Source organism: Thalia democratica, chromosome 1 (genome assembly GCF_965202585.1).
Source record: "Thalia democratica chromosome 1, ktThaDemo2.hap1.1, whole genome shotgun sequence".
Lineage (NCBI taxonomy): Eukaryota > Metazoa > Chordata > Thaliacea > Salpida > Salpidae > Thalia > Thalia democratica.
Window position 1 is genome coordinate 88,499,810 of NC_139165.1, and position 16,130 is coordinate 88,515,939.

Sequence of the window (16,130 nt, forward strand, 5' to 3'; positions counted from 1 at the left end):
TGTATATTTATATTAATAATAAAAATAATAAATACCAAAAATGCGTAAGTTTTTGTTTGTTCGTTCAGTGTTTGTAAATTAACACTTTTTTGTTGTATAACGCAGTTGATTTATTTTCACAGTTTAATTGTTTTATTTTTGTATCGTGTTTTGAAAAGTAAAATAAGAAAACTCAATTAAAATATAAGATTATGAATAAATGAGAACTCACAGAGCGATCAAAGGTTCGCTATACTCAACAAAAATATAGTATTACTAAGAGAGACAGAGAAGAAAGCAAAGTTTTTCCCGCACTAAAGTTCAAGCATTAGTAGATAGCATCAGTTAATAGTAACACATGCATTGGTTTTCACATGTATGTAGATTAAATATGTGTTGAACTTTGTTTTCAATACAGTTTAGTGGTTTGTTGTGTGATAAATTAGCGTAGAACTTTTTAAATGTTCAATGTAGACATAAAATCATTAAGCAGCTCTGCTAAAAATTATTTGATATTTAAGTAACAGTTAATCTTTCAAAACAAAAGAAAAAAGTACATAATACTGGTTTATAATCGCAGTATGTGTAAAGTGTTTAATGTTTGTTTTTTATATTAAATGAGTTTAAACTTAATATATTTCAAGTTACACACTTATAAGTTTAAAAATGCAAGAATATTAAAGCTTGTGTGATGAAAATCTATTTGTTTTTGTCAGTTTTTTCAACTGAAAACACCTTATCATTCGTTAAAAAAATAAGAAGATTGTACAAAGCACAACTTTATTTAGCAATTTTTTTTTAGTTTTCAGCGGTTAGTTCTTTATTTTTTTAAAGTTTTTCTTGTTAATTTAAACATTTGTAATAAAAAAGGCAGTAATACAAATAAATAAAATTTCGATTACTTAATTGCTAGTCTTTAACCTTATTTTGACTTTTTAAAGTGTTTATTTGTTACTGCTAAAAATAAAGCATACGATTAACTTTTTTAGAATTAGTTAGTTAATTAAAACAAACTAAATTAATTTCAAGTGTTTTCAAAGTACTTTACTGTTTGTTATAAGCTTCTTTTTATTTAACTTCATTTTAAAAATGTGCTTAACTAGTTTATAGTGAAAAACTGTAGGTTTAAATGTTATTATTTAGCAAAAAAAAATATTTGTTTTTGTTTAAGGTTGCAAAAAAAACATTGGTAAAAAATGCATTTCAGCAATTGGAACTTTAAATAGATTTCTTTTTATTAATAATAAAACTTTGATATAACATTTATACAATTTTTTAACTTTAAATTAATTTAAAAAATTTAAAAATTTCTTTGAAAAGCTTTAAAAATTGAGTTGTTTAATAGTTTCGTTTAAAAAAAGATATGATTTATGTTTACATTGTATTAAAACATCTTAAACTTTTACTGCAGTTTTTAAAAAAATATATGATATCATATGATAATAACAAACAAAAATTTACTGAAATAAACAAAAAAGATGACAATAAAACTCATAGTTTTGTACGTTGTGGTTTTCTTTATAACTATATCAACAAGTAAGTTTTTTTATAGTTTTATCTAAACCTTTTTACGCCGAAACCTTACACTAAATTCTAAACGAAGCAGTTTTATCAATGTTAATTTTAATGCATGTTGCTTTCATTCGATCGATTTTTAGATAAAATTCGCAGATAAAAAGCTTTTTTTGTTTTGTCTAACAAAAGCTCTCTAGTTGGCTTGCACCTCATACAAAATGTTTTAAATTTAAGTCAGAAGAAAACGTGTGTGATAAAAACGATTTTATAACAAAAAGTGTCGTTGTCTAAGTTTATAAGTAAATATTTTGAATGGGTATTTTTGTTGCTCTTAGTGTTATTAAACTTCTAGAATGTTATATATATTGTTCAGGTAAACTGTTTTAGTTTATGCTGTAATACAAACTCTACTAAGTAGCTGTTGGTGAAGCACATGACTGTATTATAAATAATAATCATGCTTCATGACGTTTTACAAGGGATTGTACATCTTATTACACATGTTAATACAAAAACATTACTTTCTTATTGTGTAAAGATAACCTACGCAGAATTTTAAGAAAAAATCGTTTATTTTTACTAACAAAAGAAAATAAATCTTTAAAATTAGTTGTAAAGCACTTTTAAATATGAAAATATGATTTACAAACTTGTGTTTCATCAACGTCATAAAGAAAAACATTTTAATTGCATTTTTGTTTAAATAAATATATTTTTGCTTTTTAAGAGCCGCTTAAGTCACAATAAATGTTTTGTGATTTATTTCGTTCTATAAAATGTATGAACCGAAGTAAGTTAAATGAATTTATATGCATATATTCTACTGTATTTATTGTTGAAATATCAAAGTAAATTGTTAAAGTTACAACTATTGCAGTTATAGAGCTTCTATTCTTATTGTACTGCTTTCAAACTCTTTAAGTTCCGTTGACGTATTTTTTTTGGCATTGCAATACCCGCCTAACTAACAAATTATTTTTATGATTCGCGTTAATTTTTCACCGGCCGGCACAAATTAATTTGACTGACATGTGAGTCCAAAAAATAGATACAACTTCTTTTACTTGGCAACTAAAGGTTGACCCAATATTGCTCAACACATCATTTAAAAAGTTTTTGAACGTCAGATTTTTAAGTTATTTGCTTGTCGTATTATAAAGTTATAAATTTAAATTGTGTAGTCAACAATATTTCACAACTCCAAAACTAATTTAAATAAAATGTTAGTAAATAAATCGGTAACTCTTTCAGGCAAACAAATAACCAGAGAAAAAACAATTTGTGAAGGAGATTTACAGGCAGAAATAAGATGTCCATTTAATAAAAAGATTAAATTAACAAATGTGTTTTATGGAAGAGACAACAAATACATTTGTGCTGCAGATTCAATTGAAAAACAAGAAAATACAAATTGTAATCTTAGTAATGCAATTGATTATTACCGACTGTACGTTTTGTTTTGTTTATTGTTTATTTAATTTAAAATAATTTAAAGCAAATAAAATTGAAAAACGACGGCTTATAAGCTTTATAAAGTGATTTATTTTAATGTAATAAAACTTAGGCTCAAGATGTGACTTTAAAACTAAATATAGTTTACATTCAAAATATACAACATACATTTTTAAAGTCTTAAATGACCTAGATAACTTTTGAGGTTGATATTTGTAGTTAAAAGTTGTTTATCATATATATATATATATATAAAGAAAAAAAAAAGTTTGCTACTATAATAGTTTTGGCTGAATACCAAAATAAAAGTTTTATATGTGCTAGTTAAAGTTATAAATAGGTATTTGCACATGCATCAGCATTTATTGCATTTTACTTTTAAAATGAGTAATCATTTAAATTTGACCAAGTGAAATTTCTTTTTATGTTTCATATTGTAACGTGTTTCATTAAATTCAATTTCAAAAAAGCTTATGTTTAAAATATCAAAGTTTTATATAATAATAATAATTCTTAATATTTTTGTTACTCAGAGCAAACAACCAAAGTTCATTTATATTTCAATCTTCTTCAAACTACTTCAATGAAGACCCATGTCCGGAAACTTATAAATATTTGAGAATTACTTATCAGTGTGTCAATCATAGTGAGTTTTGTTATAAAGTTTGATTACTTATTACAATAATATGTATTTTTTTTAAAGTTAAATGAAGTAATTACTAGAAGAACTAATTACGAATATGTTTATTATATGAAGTGAAATCGAAGTACTTAACAACTTATTTAAAATTCAATCAATAAAAAAGCATACTTCAATATAAAACAAATTTTAACTTTTAAATGTATTTTATTAAGCTTTACTTATACGTTATAACTTGTTGTATGTAGAATTTCACTGAAGAATTTCACTTATTAAATGAAAAACTAAAACTTTGCTATCTACTAATATCAAAAAGTATTTATTTTCTATATACAAAGTTTGTTTCACAGCAAATAGTTTAGTTTTTTAAGTTCTTACTTATTCAAATAACACTCTTTTAAAAATTTTAGTTTTCAATTGTCCTGGAAAATTGGTTGATATTAAAAGAATGGAATCGCTGAAAATGAATAATACATTCGGTACTATAAACTGGTGGAGTAAAGACCCAATGAAAGAAAATTCAGATATTTATTATCATATTGACAATCAACATATTGTAAAGGTTTGAACAATATAATAATCAAAATGAGCTGTTTTAACATACCGATGTTCTAAACAGGTACTAAAAATATATGTTTAAAACAATATAAATTTTATATGTTTAAATTGTTTCGACAGAGTTATTCAAATGAAGAATACTTTTTAAAAGATGATTATGACGAAATACACAATTTGAAAACTTCTATTAAATCGCGTCATATTGCTGTCTATAATGGTCACTTATACTATTACAAAGTAAGTTTTTATATATGATTGGTTTTTTATAAATTATTGTTTAAAAGAAAACTTTACAAATCCAAAATTAGCTTGCATTTATAGGTTGATATAAAGTTATACAATTTTAGATGTTTCAATTGTTCCTTTTTTATTTTTGGAACACCTTGCTATATTTTATTATTTCAACAGTCCAAACAAAGAACAATAGCAAAGTACAAGTTGTCGTTTTCACAAGAACTATCAAACAACAAATTTGAAGATAACCAACTAGAGATAGAAGATTTATTGATTCATGTTGATGAAAATGGCTTGTGGATTAGTTATTACTTTGATAAAATCCAAATTATTGTCGTAAAACTTGATGAAAAATTAAATGTAGTGGTGAGTTATGGTATTTTGAAAAGTTGTCTTAAAAATTATATACTGTAATGTCGAAATTGTTGTTAATTGAGTTAATTAAGGAATAACTTTTGATAACCACACAAGTGAATGTATTGATTTGATATGAATTGAAACATTGTGCAGTTTTTTTTTTTCGTTCATTACTATGTTAACATTTTTCAGGTTATTTACATGAATTAGTTTCTGACTACGTTTGATTACTGCTAGTAAAATAATTACCAACTCTTTATTAGAATCGCTATGAAACTAGAATAAACTCCAAATCAACCAATAGAATTATGGTGTGTGGTGTATTATACGTAATGACAGAACAAAACAATTTAATCACCTATAATACAAACGATATGACATTACAATCAATTATGACGTCATTAAAACTTCCTTCTAACTCATTTTATAGTCCAAGAGATAGAATTTTGTTTGGATGGAAAAACAACAAACCTGTGTATTACTTGTTGGATTTTGGAAATTTAGACTTCAACAAAGGTAAAAAAAATCACTAAAACTAAAACTTTAAATAATATAAACTTTTCTTAAATAAAAAAAAACTTGCACCAGCAAGTAGCTGAATAAAAATACTTGAAATATTTTTTAGCTCAATTAAAAACATAAGCATTACTATTAGTTTACAATTAAATGTTTAATGAAACATATGTTTAAGTGCTTTAACCAATAAAACAGTTTTTAAAACTTACAAACAGATAAAACAGAAGTAATAACTTCAAAAGAAAGTGTCACCACAAAACCAAAAATCAACCATATTTACAAGACCTGTCCTCAACAAACTGTAGGTGGTTTATTTTGGCCACAAACTGAAGTAGGCTTGACCAGAACTGTTAATTGTGGTCAGGATAAAAGTAAGCGACATATTCTTTTTTCAAATAACAGTAAAAATTTACTTTAAAACTTGATAAAGCTTTTTAACTACATGATTTATAAAATGTGAATTGTATGATTATCAGTCATGAGTTAGACAATATTTATTAGGTAAATAAAAAGTCTACTAAGTTTTTGATTATGTTAACGAAAACATTTTAAAGTATATAATTTCTGGAATCCACTAAGTATTATGATAACTTGAAACACTTTGTAAATTTGTACAACTTTAATGTATTGCATATAAAAACATAAATATAATGCTTTTTTTCAATTAATAATATATTAGCTATGCTGTTATATAAGTAAGAAATATATTTAATAAACAATTGAGATACAATAACAATCGCAAAAATATTTTAATACTATTGTCAAATTAAATTAAACATTGTATGGTAAAGTAACAAAGAACTAAAGTTTTAAGAAAAGCATTAAGCAACGATAATCTAAACTTATGCTTGTAGCATATTAAAATAACAAAGCTAGTTATAATAAGATAAAGTTTACGAAACAATGTGAAACAATGCACAATGTAAACAAAAAATCACAGCTTACAAGCACTTTACTTTATTTAAACATCTGCAATGCTTTTTACTGAACAGACGTGTATCATAAAACACATTAACCTCTATAAATCAAAATATAATGACAGTTTAAAGCAGCTTGTTTTCTCTTGTAAATTCATTGATTAAATCCTGCTTACTTAATGTTATAAATAATTTCAGCTGCTTCAAATACATGTTTTTACGATGATGCTACAGAAACAGCAATTTGGTCAAAGTATGGACCTGATTTGACTGATTGCTACTTGTCGTTTGATTATTTGATACAACAACTACACTCTGGTGAGTATTTAAGTTAAATTTATTAAGAAAAAAAAATTCTGTCTCCTAATTGTATAAATTTTTACTGTATATAAATAACTTATGAAAAACAAACCCTTTAAACATTATGTAAAACTTATAAACTTAACATTTTAAAGAAAACATATGTTAACTTAACGTGATTATTCTTAGTTATCGCAGTCTTAGAGCTAAATAGAATTTTAAAAGGTGAACCTAGGATACTAGAGAGGCTTTATAGTTATGTGAAATATCAAAAATTGCTCCCAAATGAAGTTTTAAAAATACTTGGAGGTTTTAATTCTACACATTATAAAAACAAAAATTCGAAAGTAAGTTTATTGACGATTTTATTTTAAAACCTAAAATAAGAATAGAGTTTTAATCAAGTCAGTTACATAAAAATATCTAAAAAATGACATTTAGTATGCATAGGTTTTACTTTCTGATAGTTTTGTAGTTTAAACAAATTTTGGTTATATCATTATTGAAATATTTTTAAAATATTGAATTTTTTTGTTTTTTTTCTCTGAAACGTGGTATGTAGTTAAAATGAACAATTAACAAAGAGTCAGCTTCATATAATCACGCTATCTAATTAAAACATTTACTAATAAAAACATAAACAAACTAAAGTTTAAATCTTATTTGATTTTATATTGTAAATTTAAATTTATTTAAACACGTAACGATTGTTCTTCATATAACCGCATAAACAGTTTTTTGCAACAAAAGTTTTTTAAATGTTATTAATTTATCATAAAATAACATGAATGTTCAATATAGAAACAACTTTAATTTAACTTTTAATAAATAATTTACAGACAGCTTTCAAAACTATTGACAAAATATTGGATAAACCAGTGATGAAAGAAATTAGAAATCAGTTAAATATGGATGACAAAATAAACTTGTTTTCTAATGTTATCAACTTTGTGAAAAACGCATTTGAATCGACTTCTGAGTTAAAATGTTTGTGTAAAAAGATAAGATAACAGACTTTTTTTTATATTCATAAATCTGTATGTTGTAAAATAGTCACTACTCATCAGCCTTAATAAACTGAAAATATAGGTTTTGAACTAGTTTTACGAAGCTAGAAAAACATTTAAAACAATAAGAAACTAGTGTAAGAAATCATAACAATTTTAATTTAATAAGTTAAAATAAACTTAGCTTTTTTCAAACTTTAAAAAGTTGCTAAACACTTTTGATAATAAGACAAACTAGCAACTGTTTATCTAAATTTGTTTTATTTGGCAGTAGATTTAAACATCAGTTTACAAAACTTCGACGTAATTCAAACTCCCTACAACAACCGAATTGATTATGACGTAATAATTCCAATTGAGAGTTCAGCTAAAGACCACACAGGCATAGTTCATGTTTATTTACCGAAATCGGATCAACTGAAAAGTTAGTATACTACTGGACTTGTGAACTTCAAACATGAAACTTGATATCTTAAGTGTCTAATTAAGTCTCTAAATTGCCTAACTTATATTACCTTTAATGTTTATCATGAATTCTTTAGGCAGTAATTTTTATTAAGTAGCTTTTTTATTATATTTAACAGTCGTTGTATTTATACACTTAAAATTTTTTTTTAATAAGATCTAGTTATGGTTTGTGAACCCTTTAAGGTTAAAAAGTTTAATTAGCTTATGTATTTATTTTAGGAGAAAAGAAAATAAATGTTGCTAAAATTAGAAAAATTGAAGATTTCAGCTTGGATAACTTGAATGAGAAAATAAAATTAAATTCTGATGTTGTTTCTTTATTTTTTAGTGATACTTCAAATGCTTATCTTGAAAATTCAGTTTCAGTCGTTTTCACACATTTAAATGTGAGTTATGTTTGTGTGTATATCACAATTTATTAATACATATCATGAAAAAAATCAGGTTGTTGTTGAGTATATTAAAAACTTAGATAATGATTTAATAATAATATTTTAGGATATTGAAGATCAGAAACTTAAAGATGAAACATGTGTTACTTGGAACGACGAAAAAAGGTAGTTTTTTAATACTATTTTAACATTTTAGTTTAGATAAGTTTTAATATCTAAATCAGCTTTTTACTGTACTGTAAATCTATCAGTAATAAATTGCAGTTTTTGAAAAAAAATTGAAAAAAAAATATTGCATTTTTTTAACTTGTGTAACGTTTTACAGATTATGGACAAGTAAAGGCAGCGAATTAATAAAATCAAACGCTACCCACACAACTTGTAGTTTTAATAAAATATCTACATACGCATTATTAAATGAAGAAAATACTGAGAACGATGTTAGTATATTTTCAATTGAAACCTCCCAGTTGATAACAGTTAATGTTCTGTTATCTATTTCTTTGTTCTTCTTATCTGCTACTTGCATTACTTATATTGTATTCAGGTAAGTAATATTATTGCTTAAAATAGTTTAGTACTATTGTGATGCCATTATCATGTTATGTTTTATTGTTTATAAGTGTTAAAAAATTTATAATGTTTCGTTTTAAATATTCTGTATATACTTTTGCACTTAAAACTACAATGTTTCGACTTTGATAAAAATTTGTTTAAACTTTTAATTTTTAAAATTTTTTATAGTTTTAACAAACACATATGTTTGTTTTAGTTTGTTTAATGGACCAATTATAAATGCATTTTTTACTTATTTTAAATAGATTTAATTCAAAAACCATTAGTCACATATAACTCACTAAACTTAATCAAAAAAGCCTGAAATATTGTTCTTTATTTTTACAGCAATCTCAGAAATACATCAACTATTATAACAACGAATTTGTGTTTAATGACTGTACTGAGTAATACTTCAGTTTTATTCTTTATCAACGACCAATTAAGTGACAACAATCAATACATAATTTCAATTATGTTTCGCTTCAGTATAATTACAAGTTCGATTTGGATGGTTATTATGACATCATATTTAGTCAATAAAGTTTACAGCTTGGTTAAGGCGAAATCAAAGAGAACCAATTTGATGTTTCATTTGACTGCATACGGTAAAATATTCAAATAAGTGTATAATAGATCAATAGTCGTATTTAAACTATTTTATATACCGTTTTATTTTGTGAACTTTAAACTTTGTTTATTTTAGTTAATTTTATTTTATTTAAAACAAATTAAAAACAAATACTTGTTTATTTTATTTGAACGTAGGAAAGTAATTAGGTTATCTTTTGAAAACTAACAAAGTACTTTCAAAAGTTTGTATCAAACTTTAGCTAAATATTCCTTTCAAATTGTTCGTTAATTTATTTAAAATAACAGTTTAAACGGAGTTTATATAATGTCTTTTGTTGTAAAATTATTGTTTTTAAGTAAAATGAACTTGTGACTTTAAAGCCTAATTAACAGTATTAATTTTTGTGTTTTGGTATTTATTTTCATCTCATGATACATTTTTAAAACTTTATTTTTAATTTCAAACAACAACATTTGAAATCAAAGTTCAAAATAAAAATAAAAACATCTAAAATTGAATTATAAACTTATATAAACACATGTCAAGTATTTTATTTAAATTTTGTGCAGATTAAATAGACTAAGTTAACTTTAAAGTAAAAATAAATAAGTAAAAATACACATAATTAAAGTAAACACTTTAATAAGCAAGATTTTATATTATTTAAATGATATTAGTTTAGGTTCGGTTAATATTAATTTATTTTTAAAGTTTCTTATTGTACATACAAAATATTTTTATTGATTAAAAGAATATTTATTTACGATTGAATTAGATTTATAACTAATGACACTATACAACTTAACTAAAAAATAATCTTTTTTAATACAGGCCTATCAACAGCATTAAATGTGATAATCTACTTAATAGAAGAAAAACAAACTGAAATTAATTTTATACCAAATAATCAAACTTCGTTAATGATGTTATTAATATGCATTGTATTAGCTGACTTTATAGCTTTATCTTCAATGATAGCATCAGTCATGAAGCTATGTATCAATATAAAAAATCAAAACATAAACACAAGAGGACAAATGTTCTTTAAAATGACAAGATATAGTTTACAACCGTTAAAGTAAGTATGATATTTTCTTTGTGTAATAGAATACTAATTTATATCTGCAAAGTACTACTTTTATAATTACAAACAAAAAATGCTTATGGTAACCTTAATATGTGTTGTAACATAAAATTTATTACTGCATTGAAAACACATGTTTGGTAAAATATTATTTTAACAGAAAAGAGTTGCTGAAAGCCGTACCAGTTGTTATATTAAACATAGTGGCGTGGGCAATTTGTTTACTGTGGGTAAAATACTCCTCACTATTGCTCGGATATTTGTTCGCTGTGTTTAATTTCGCATTCGGATTAATTTTCTTCACTCTTCATTTCATCATAGACACGAAGGTGGATTTCAAATTTATTTTCAAAGTTACTGATTACTGCGAAACTTTGATGATATTTAAAACTGAAACTTGCTTGATTTCTATTAATCTAACTAAAAGTGTCTGTATTTTATAAAAACCTCTTATAAATATGTAAAAACCTACTTTTTATTTTCTTTAAACGTAAAATTGTTTTGTTATGCTTGTTTAATACAAGACAATCTTGTAAAATTTTACCCGTAATTATTTAATACTTTTGTTCTTCCAGTCGACTAAAGAATGGTTAGGACTTGTAAGGAAGCTTTTTTGTTTCTTGAAGTCTAACGAAGTTGGGAAATCTTATGTAAGTAAAAGTTTTCGTTTTACCAATGGACAGCAAAACACTACGCATTACCAAATAAGTGTTAGTTTAATTTGTTATTTTTTATTTTAAGTTTTGTCCAGTAGTCTAAGACCTATATTTTTTCTAATTAAGTGTCGTCAACTTTAGAAAAACTAAAGAGAGCTACATTTTCCATTGAAGTACTTAAAGTTCTATGCTTTTTCAATAGGAAAGTCAAAACAATAATATTACGATTATTAAGATACTAAAAGTTTTATAAAGTATATAATACTCACAGGGAAACTCAAACCAGTGTGCTAACTATACTCAAAACAAAATATACACAAGAAACTTACCAGACAACAGACTATGTTATCAGGAACATAAAACAAATATCAATGTTGATTATAGCAAATCTAATCGTGGTTCAGGTAAACATTTGAATGTTTAGCTAATGCTGCTTTAAATAACTTTTATAAACTTTTCAAACACCTTTATAAAAACAGTAGTAGAACACAATCCTAGTTTAACTAATTTATACTTTAGATTTAAACGAAGAGTCTAGCGGATACAACTCAAGATGTCACTCAAGTAACTATGAGGTGAACGAAAGCCAGTCATTCAACAGCCATCACTCTTCACTACGTCACAATCAAAATTCATTACGTCATAATAACGTCAGAGATGTTAGGAGAAGTTCTTCGGTCAAGTACGACTTTTTAAACAGGGGTTACCAAAACAACAGCAGTCCTGACAGAGTGGAACCTTATCACGTGACCGAACTGATTATGACGTCGACAGCTAAAAGAAACGACAAACCTGTAATGGCGTCAAACTTTGTTGACGAAAACGATTTAGAAGTAGAGAAATGTTTGTTTAAACAAAATTTTGCTACTCAACAAGCTGCAAGACAAATGCCTCTATCTGAAATACAATACAACTCCTGTGGTAGTAAAAAGAGTGAAAACAAAACTAGTAAAAGTTCTAAGCATGTAATTACTGAAGAAGAGCAAATTTATCAAGAAATTCAGCCACTGTATCCAGATGATGAAATAATGTTATGATAAACTTAAACTAGGTTATTTTTGGTGGTAGAATTAGTTTTTACTTTTTTTTAGAGTTTTTTTTTGAATTTGAAGAAAACTAAAGTGAAATAAATAATGTTTTTAACTACTTGATTTTACACATTATTATCAAAAATGTTTTAAAAATGTGTAAAGCCTTTTTATTTAAAAGCAACGGCACTTTGTAATTTTACTGTGGTTTTAACTAATTTTAAGATATTTATTTCTACATCAGTGAATAAAATGTCAGTTTTTTTGCTGCTTCTTAACTGTGTGTTTATATTTTATATTTTAAATAACATCAGTTGATCTGATTTTTTTTGATACCACTATTCTAGTGCATTATTGTGATTTGTGTTTACATGTGTATCTTAGTTTGTAGCAAAAAATTCCGTAAAGTCATAAATGTTAAACTGGTTGTTAATAAAGTATAAGTTTTAGATTTCTATTTGGAACATTAAGTAAATATCAAGCTATCAAAACAAACTTATTATATTATTACTTATAAAAGACAAAACTCTTTTTAGATACCTTAAAGGTATTAGTATTAATTTTATTTGTATATTTTTTATTTAAAAACGCTCACCATTTAACAGTTTTTAAATAGAAATAAGAACTTATTTAAGTTAGTTTGTTATTGTTTTTTTCTATTGGTAAGTTTTAAATGAAGATTTTGCCAAATTTATGTTTATCGTTTTTAGCTGCTTTTTATCGCTTAGTTTTATAATAATAATAATAAATAAAACAACTGTATGTTTTGTTGGTTATGTTTTAATTATTTAACTTATTTTTATTAAGCTTAAATTTCAAAATATGTTAAAATTAAGACCATATCACACTCATGAGAAAAAAAAAACAATTTTGTCATTTATATCAGAGTAAAGCATTTTTATACAAAGTAACTAAATTATTATTTTCGAACATTAAAGAAATTGAAACTGGAATATTTAGTAAACATTAACTTGTTTGTTTTTATCTTCAAGCGTAAAGATAACTACATTAAAGTAAACTCAAATTCTGTTTGCTTGTAAAGCTAGTACTTTGACAAACATTTTTCATTTACACTACTATGTAATAGTTCACTAAATTTTTAGTAGGTCTTTTTATTATATGTTGAAAACTAAATTTCAATTTTATAATAAAATAAATTCCTAAAACGGTTTGCAACCCTATTTTATTTAATAAAATGTTAATATAAGCCGCATTTGTTTAGTTTATGGTTTACCTAAACAAATTTAGTCAAGTTTACGAGTAATTTTTATAAGCTAGTTATATTATGTATAATTATTTTAAGAATATTGGCTGGTTTATGTGTACATGTTGAAAACTGTAATTCAATTTTATAATGAAATAATTCTAGGACTATTTGCAATACTACTTTGTTTAATAAAAAGACATAAGCTGTTATAAGTTTTTGTACTAAGAGTTTTCAAGTACAATTATTTGTTTCATAATTTTATTTTATTTTTTAGGTTTCTTAAAAAATTAACCTAAACAAAATAAGCTTGTAAAAAAACAACAATTGTAAATGTTACTTCGGTTTAAGTAAAGATACAAATATCGATTAGTTTGAGTTTTTGTTTGCAAATTTGGATTTTTCGATTTTTTTTTTCTAAAGAAACTGCTTTGTAACCAAAATAGCTATTTTTTATTTCAAAGCTTGTAAAATAAACTACATTTAGGTTTTTTTTTATTTTTATCTTTTTTACAATTTTTAATTTATAATAGGTTGCAACGCGATGCCTAACAAAAACGTTATTTGAGTAAATAGTTATTACAATTTTTAAACTAATTTAGCATTAAACCTACAAACTAGTTTTTGTTAAAAATAATACTATGAAATAACGTTGACAATATAGCTGAAAACTGTATAATTGAAATGATAAATGTTTGAGTATGATAAATGTAACTTTTATATTCGTGCAAAGCAACTGTTAGTTTAAAATTAATCCAGCCGTAAAGTAATTAGAATTTAAGTTCTAAAAGTGTTCCTATTATGCTTTAGTACGTCACAATATAACTTTAAAAATAATTTTTGATCTATGTTTTCTGTTTCATTTTTAACATTGATTTATAAGCTATTAACAGGTAATTTTAAACACTTGAAAATAATAAATTGAATGACTTCGCACAATTGACTTATTTTGCATCAATTTTACATAAAAAATTGCACAATAGAAATTTTCAATCTTTTATACAATAAAAAGGATGATGAAAAGTATTAAAAAAATTAAAAACGTTTAAAAAGAACAAATTTTAAAGCCATTCAAACATAGTTTTATGATATTTTTTTTTGTATTTTTAGACTAAAATGATAATCGATCAAGTAAACTCAGTCAGCCATAAAAATAATTTCCGATATTTACCATAAACATAGCCTTTTACCATAAATAAGTTATAGACCACCTATGATAGTTTATTAAAATGTGTTTGTATCGATGTGGAATATTTTGAAGAGTTATAAACTTTGTAACGAATAAAGCCAGCGCAATGATAAATCAAACAATAGAAATAAATATGAACACGTCAGGAGAAAAACTGTAAAAGAAAGGGTAATTTAATGGTAGTTTTTTATCATTAAAAAATTTTTTTTTATTGTTTTTGTATTTTTCGATTAATATAACCATCGATCAAGTAAACTAAGTCTCCCCCGAAAATTTTTTTCAATTTTAAAGTTCACCTTGAATGTGGCCTTTTGCCACCTGTGAGCATTTTATTTTTAATTATAATACCAACATAATATGTTCTAATGTTCTAATTGTAATGATTACCAAACATTCAGTTAGTTATTAGTACTTTAATGTTTAACAAAAAAAAAGGTTGTTGTTCTTATGTCTCAATAAAATTCCTGTATAAGACTTTGGCTTTAAATTGTTTTAATATAATTTTTACACATTCAAATTTCAGTATATAAATAAAAAATATGTTTTTAAGCTTGATTTAAATGTATTTACTAAAGAACTATGTCAAATAAGCAAATAAAGTTGAAGACGTTAAAGAATTGATGCGTATTATTAGAAGTTTAATACAACTGTTTTTAATAATTTCATTAATAAAAGTTAATGCTGTTTTTGAAAGATTAAAATGATCTAGTTATTAATTAAATAAACACAATATATTTTATTTTCTTAAAGATAAACGTGGAGCACACAGTTTTAATAACTTTAAACTTTTGTTCAAAAGTTCTACTGCAAGTTTTATATCCTGAGATAAAAATATATTGAAACTAAATGTAATCAAACCATATTGTAAAATTTCTTGTATTACTAGTCACGTTCTTTTATTATTAAAAGGCAGTTGACACATATAAAGTTTACACAAGGATTAGACCCGTCGAAACTAACATAAAACCACAATGTCTTTATCTTTTAACAACTTTTTTTTGCAGTATTAAAACATTCGTGTTCTGTATGTATATAGAAAACCGTGCAAAAATTTTCAAAAAATATCCTTACTAAGAAATTGTTGAATTATATTTGTTGTTTAGAAATATGTGATAAATAATAAAACTTTCATCGTTTTTATGTTTGTTTATCTAAAATTTGTTTTATATGAATATACTTGAGCATAAAACTTAAAGCAAGTTGATAAAAATGTTTTATCTTTACTCTGCTCAAATGTTGAAAAAGACTATAAAAATTGTTAAAATTTGTAAACTCGATAGTTTTAAGCCTTGCAGTTTTCAGTGACGTAATTATTTTTATGACTTGATTGATAGTTGACAAGACAGAGTTGCTTAAATTTGATATTTTGATAACAAAACTAGTATACATTGCATTTGTCGTTTTATGATTTAACTTTTAGTTTTTTTTTTTGGTATACTTGTTTATAGAGTTTTTATAGACAATTCAATAAGTTTTTTTTTCAATGTTTATGAAAGTCAATTTTT

General features: G+C 24.3%; 1 protein-coding gene across 3 annotated transcripts; it reads left to right on the forward strand.

Annotated features, from left to right (window-relative positions):
• The first annotated feature begins 1,389 nt into the window (after nucleotides 1–1,389).
• LOC145830095 (adhesion G protein-coupled receptor L2-like) lies at nucleotides 1,390–12,818 on the forward strand. 3 transcript variants are annotated; one of them, XM_082937986.1, is made up of 21 exons: nucleotides 1,390–1,515; nucleotides 2,746–2,941; nucleotides 3,480–3,592; nucleotides 3,997–4,148; nucleotides 4,265–4,381; nucleotides 4,553–4,744; nucleotides 4,999–5,251; nucleotides 5,467–5,622; nucleotides 6,367–6,486; nucleotides 6,694–6,815; nucleotides 7,308–7,455; nucleotides 7,747–7,899; nucleotides 8,163–8,329; nucleotides 8,442–8,500; nucleotides 8,661–8,882; nucleotides 9,239–9,498; nucleotides 10,296–10,542; nucleotides 10,709–10,877; nucleotides 11,124–11,258; nucleotides 11,476–11,608; nucleotides 11,724–12,818. In XM_082937986.1, exons 1-21 carry the CDS (start codon nucleotides 1,458–1,460, stop codon nucleotides 12,239–12,241), a joined length of 3,690 nt encoding a protein of 1,229 aa, XP_082794112.1. In that variant the 5' UTR covers nucleotides 1,390–1,457; the 3' UTR covers nucleotides 12,242–12,818. The 3 variants fall into 3 exon arrangements, with proteins under 3 accessions (XP_082794112.1, XP_082794125.1, XP_082794118.1); XM_082937999.1 differs by having other exon boundaries at nucleotides 11,736–12,818; XM_082937992.1 differs by having other exon boundaries at nucleotides 7,750–7,899.
• Nucleotides 12,819–16,130: the final 3,312 nt, after the last annotated feature.

What these genes read in the sequence shown, in the direction of transcription:
- LOC145830095 (XM_082937986.1), top strand. Translation starts at nt 1,458, where the DNA reads ATGACAATAAAACTCATAGTTTTGTACGTTGTGGTTTTCTTTATAACT. An exon ending in CTTTATAACTATATCAACAA is followed by an intron (nt 1,516 to 2,745) that starts GTAAGTTTTTTT and finishes TAACTCTTTCAG; the next exon opens with GCAAACAAATAACCAGAGAA. An exon ending in TCGTTTTCACACATTTAAAT is followed by an intron (nt 8,330 to 8,441) that starts GTGAGTTATGTT and finishes ATAATATTTTAG; the next exon opens with GATATTGAAGATCAGAAACT.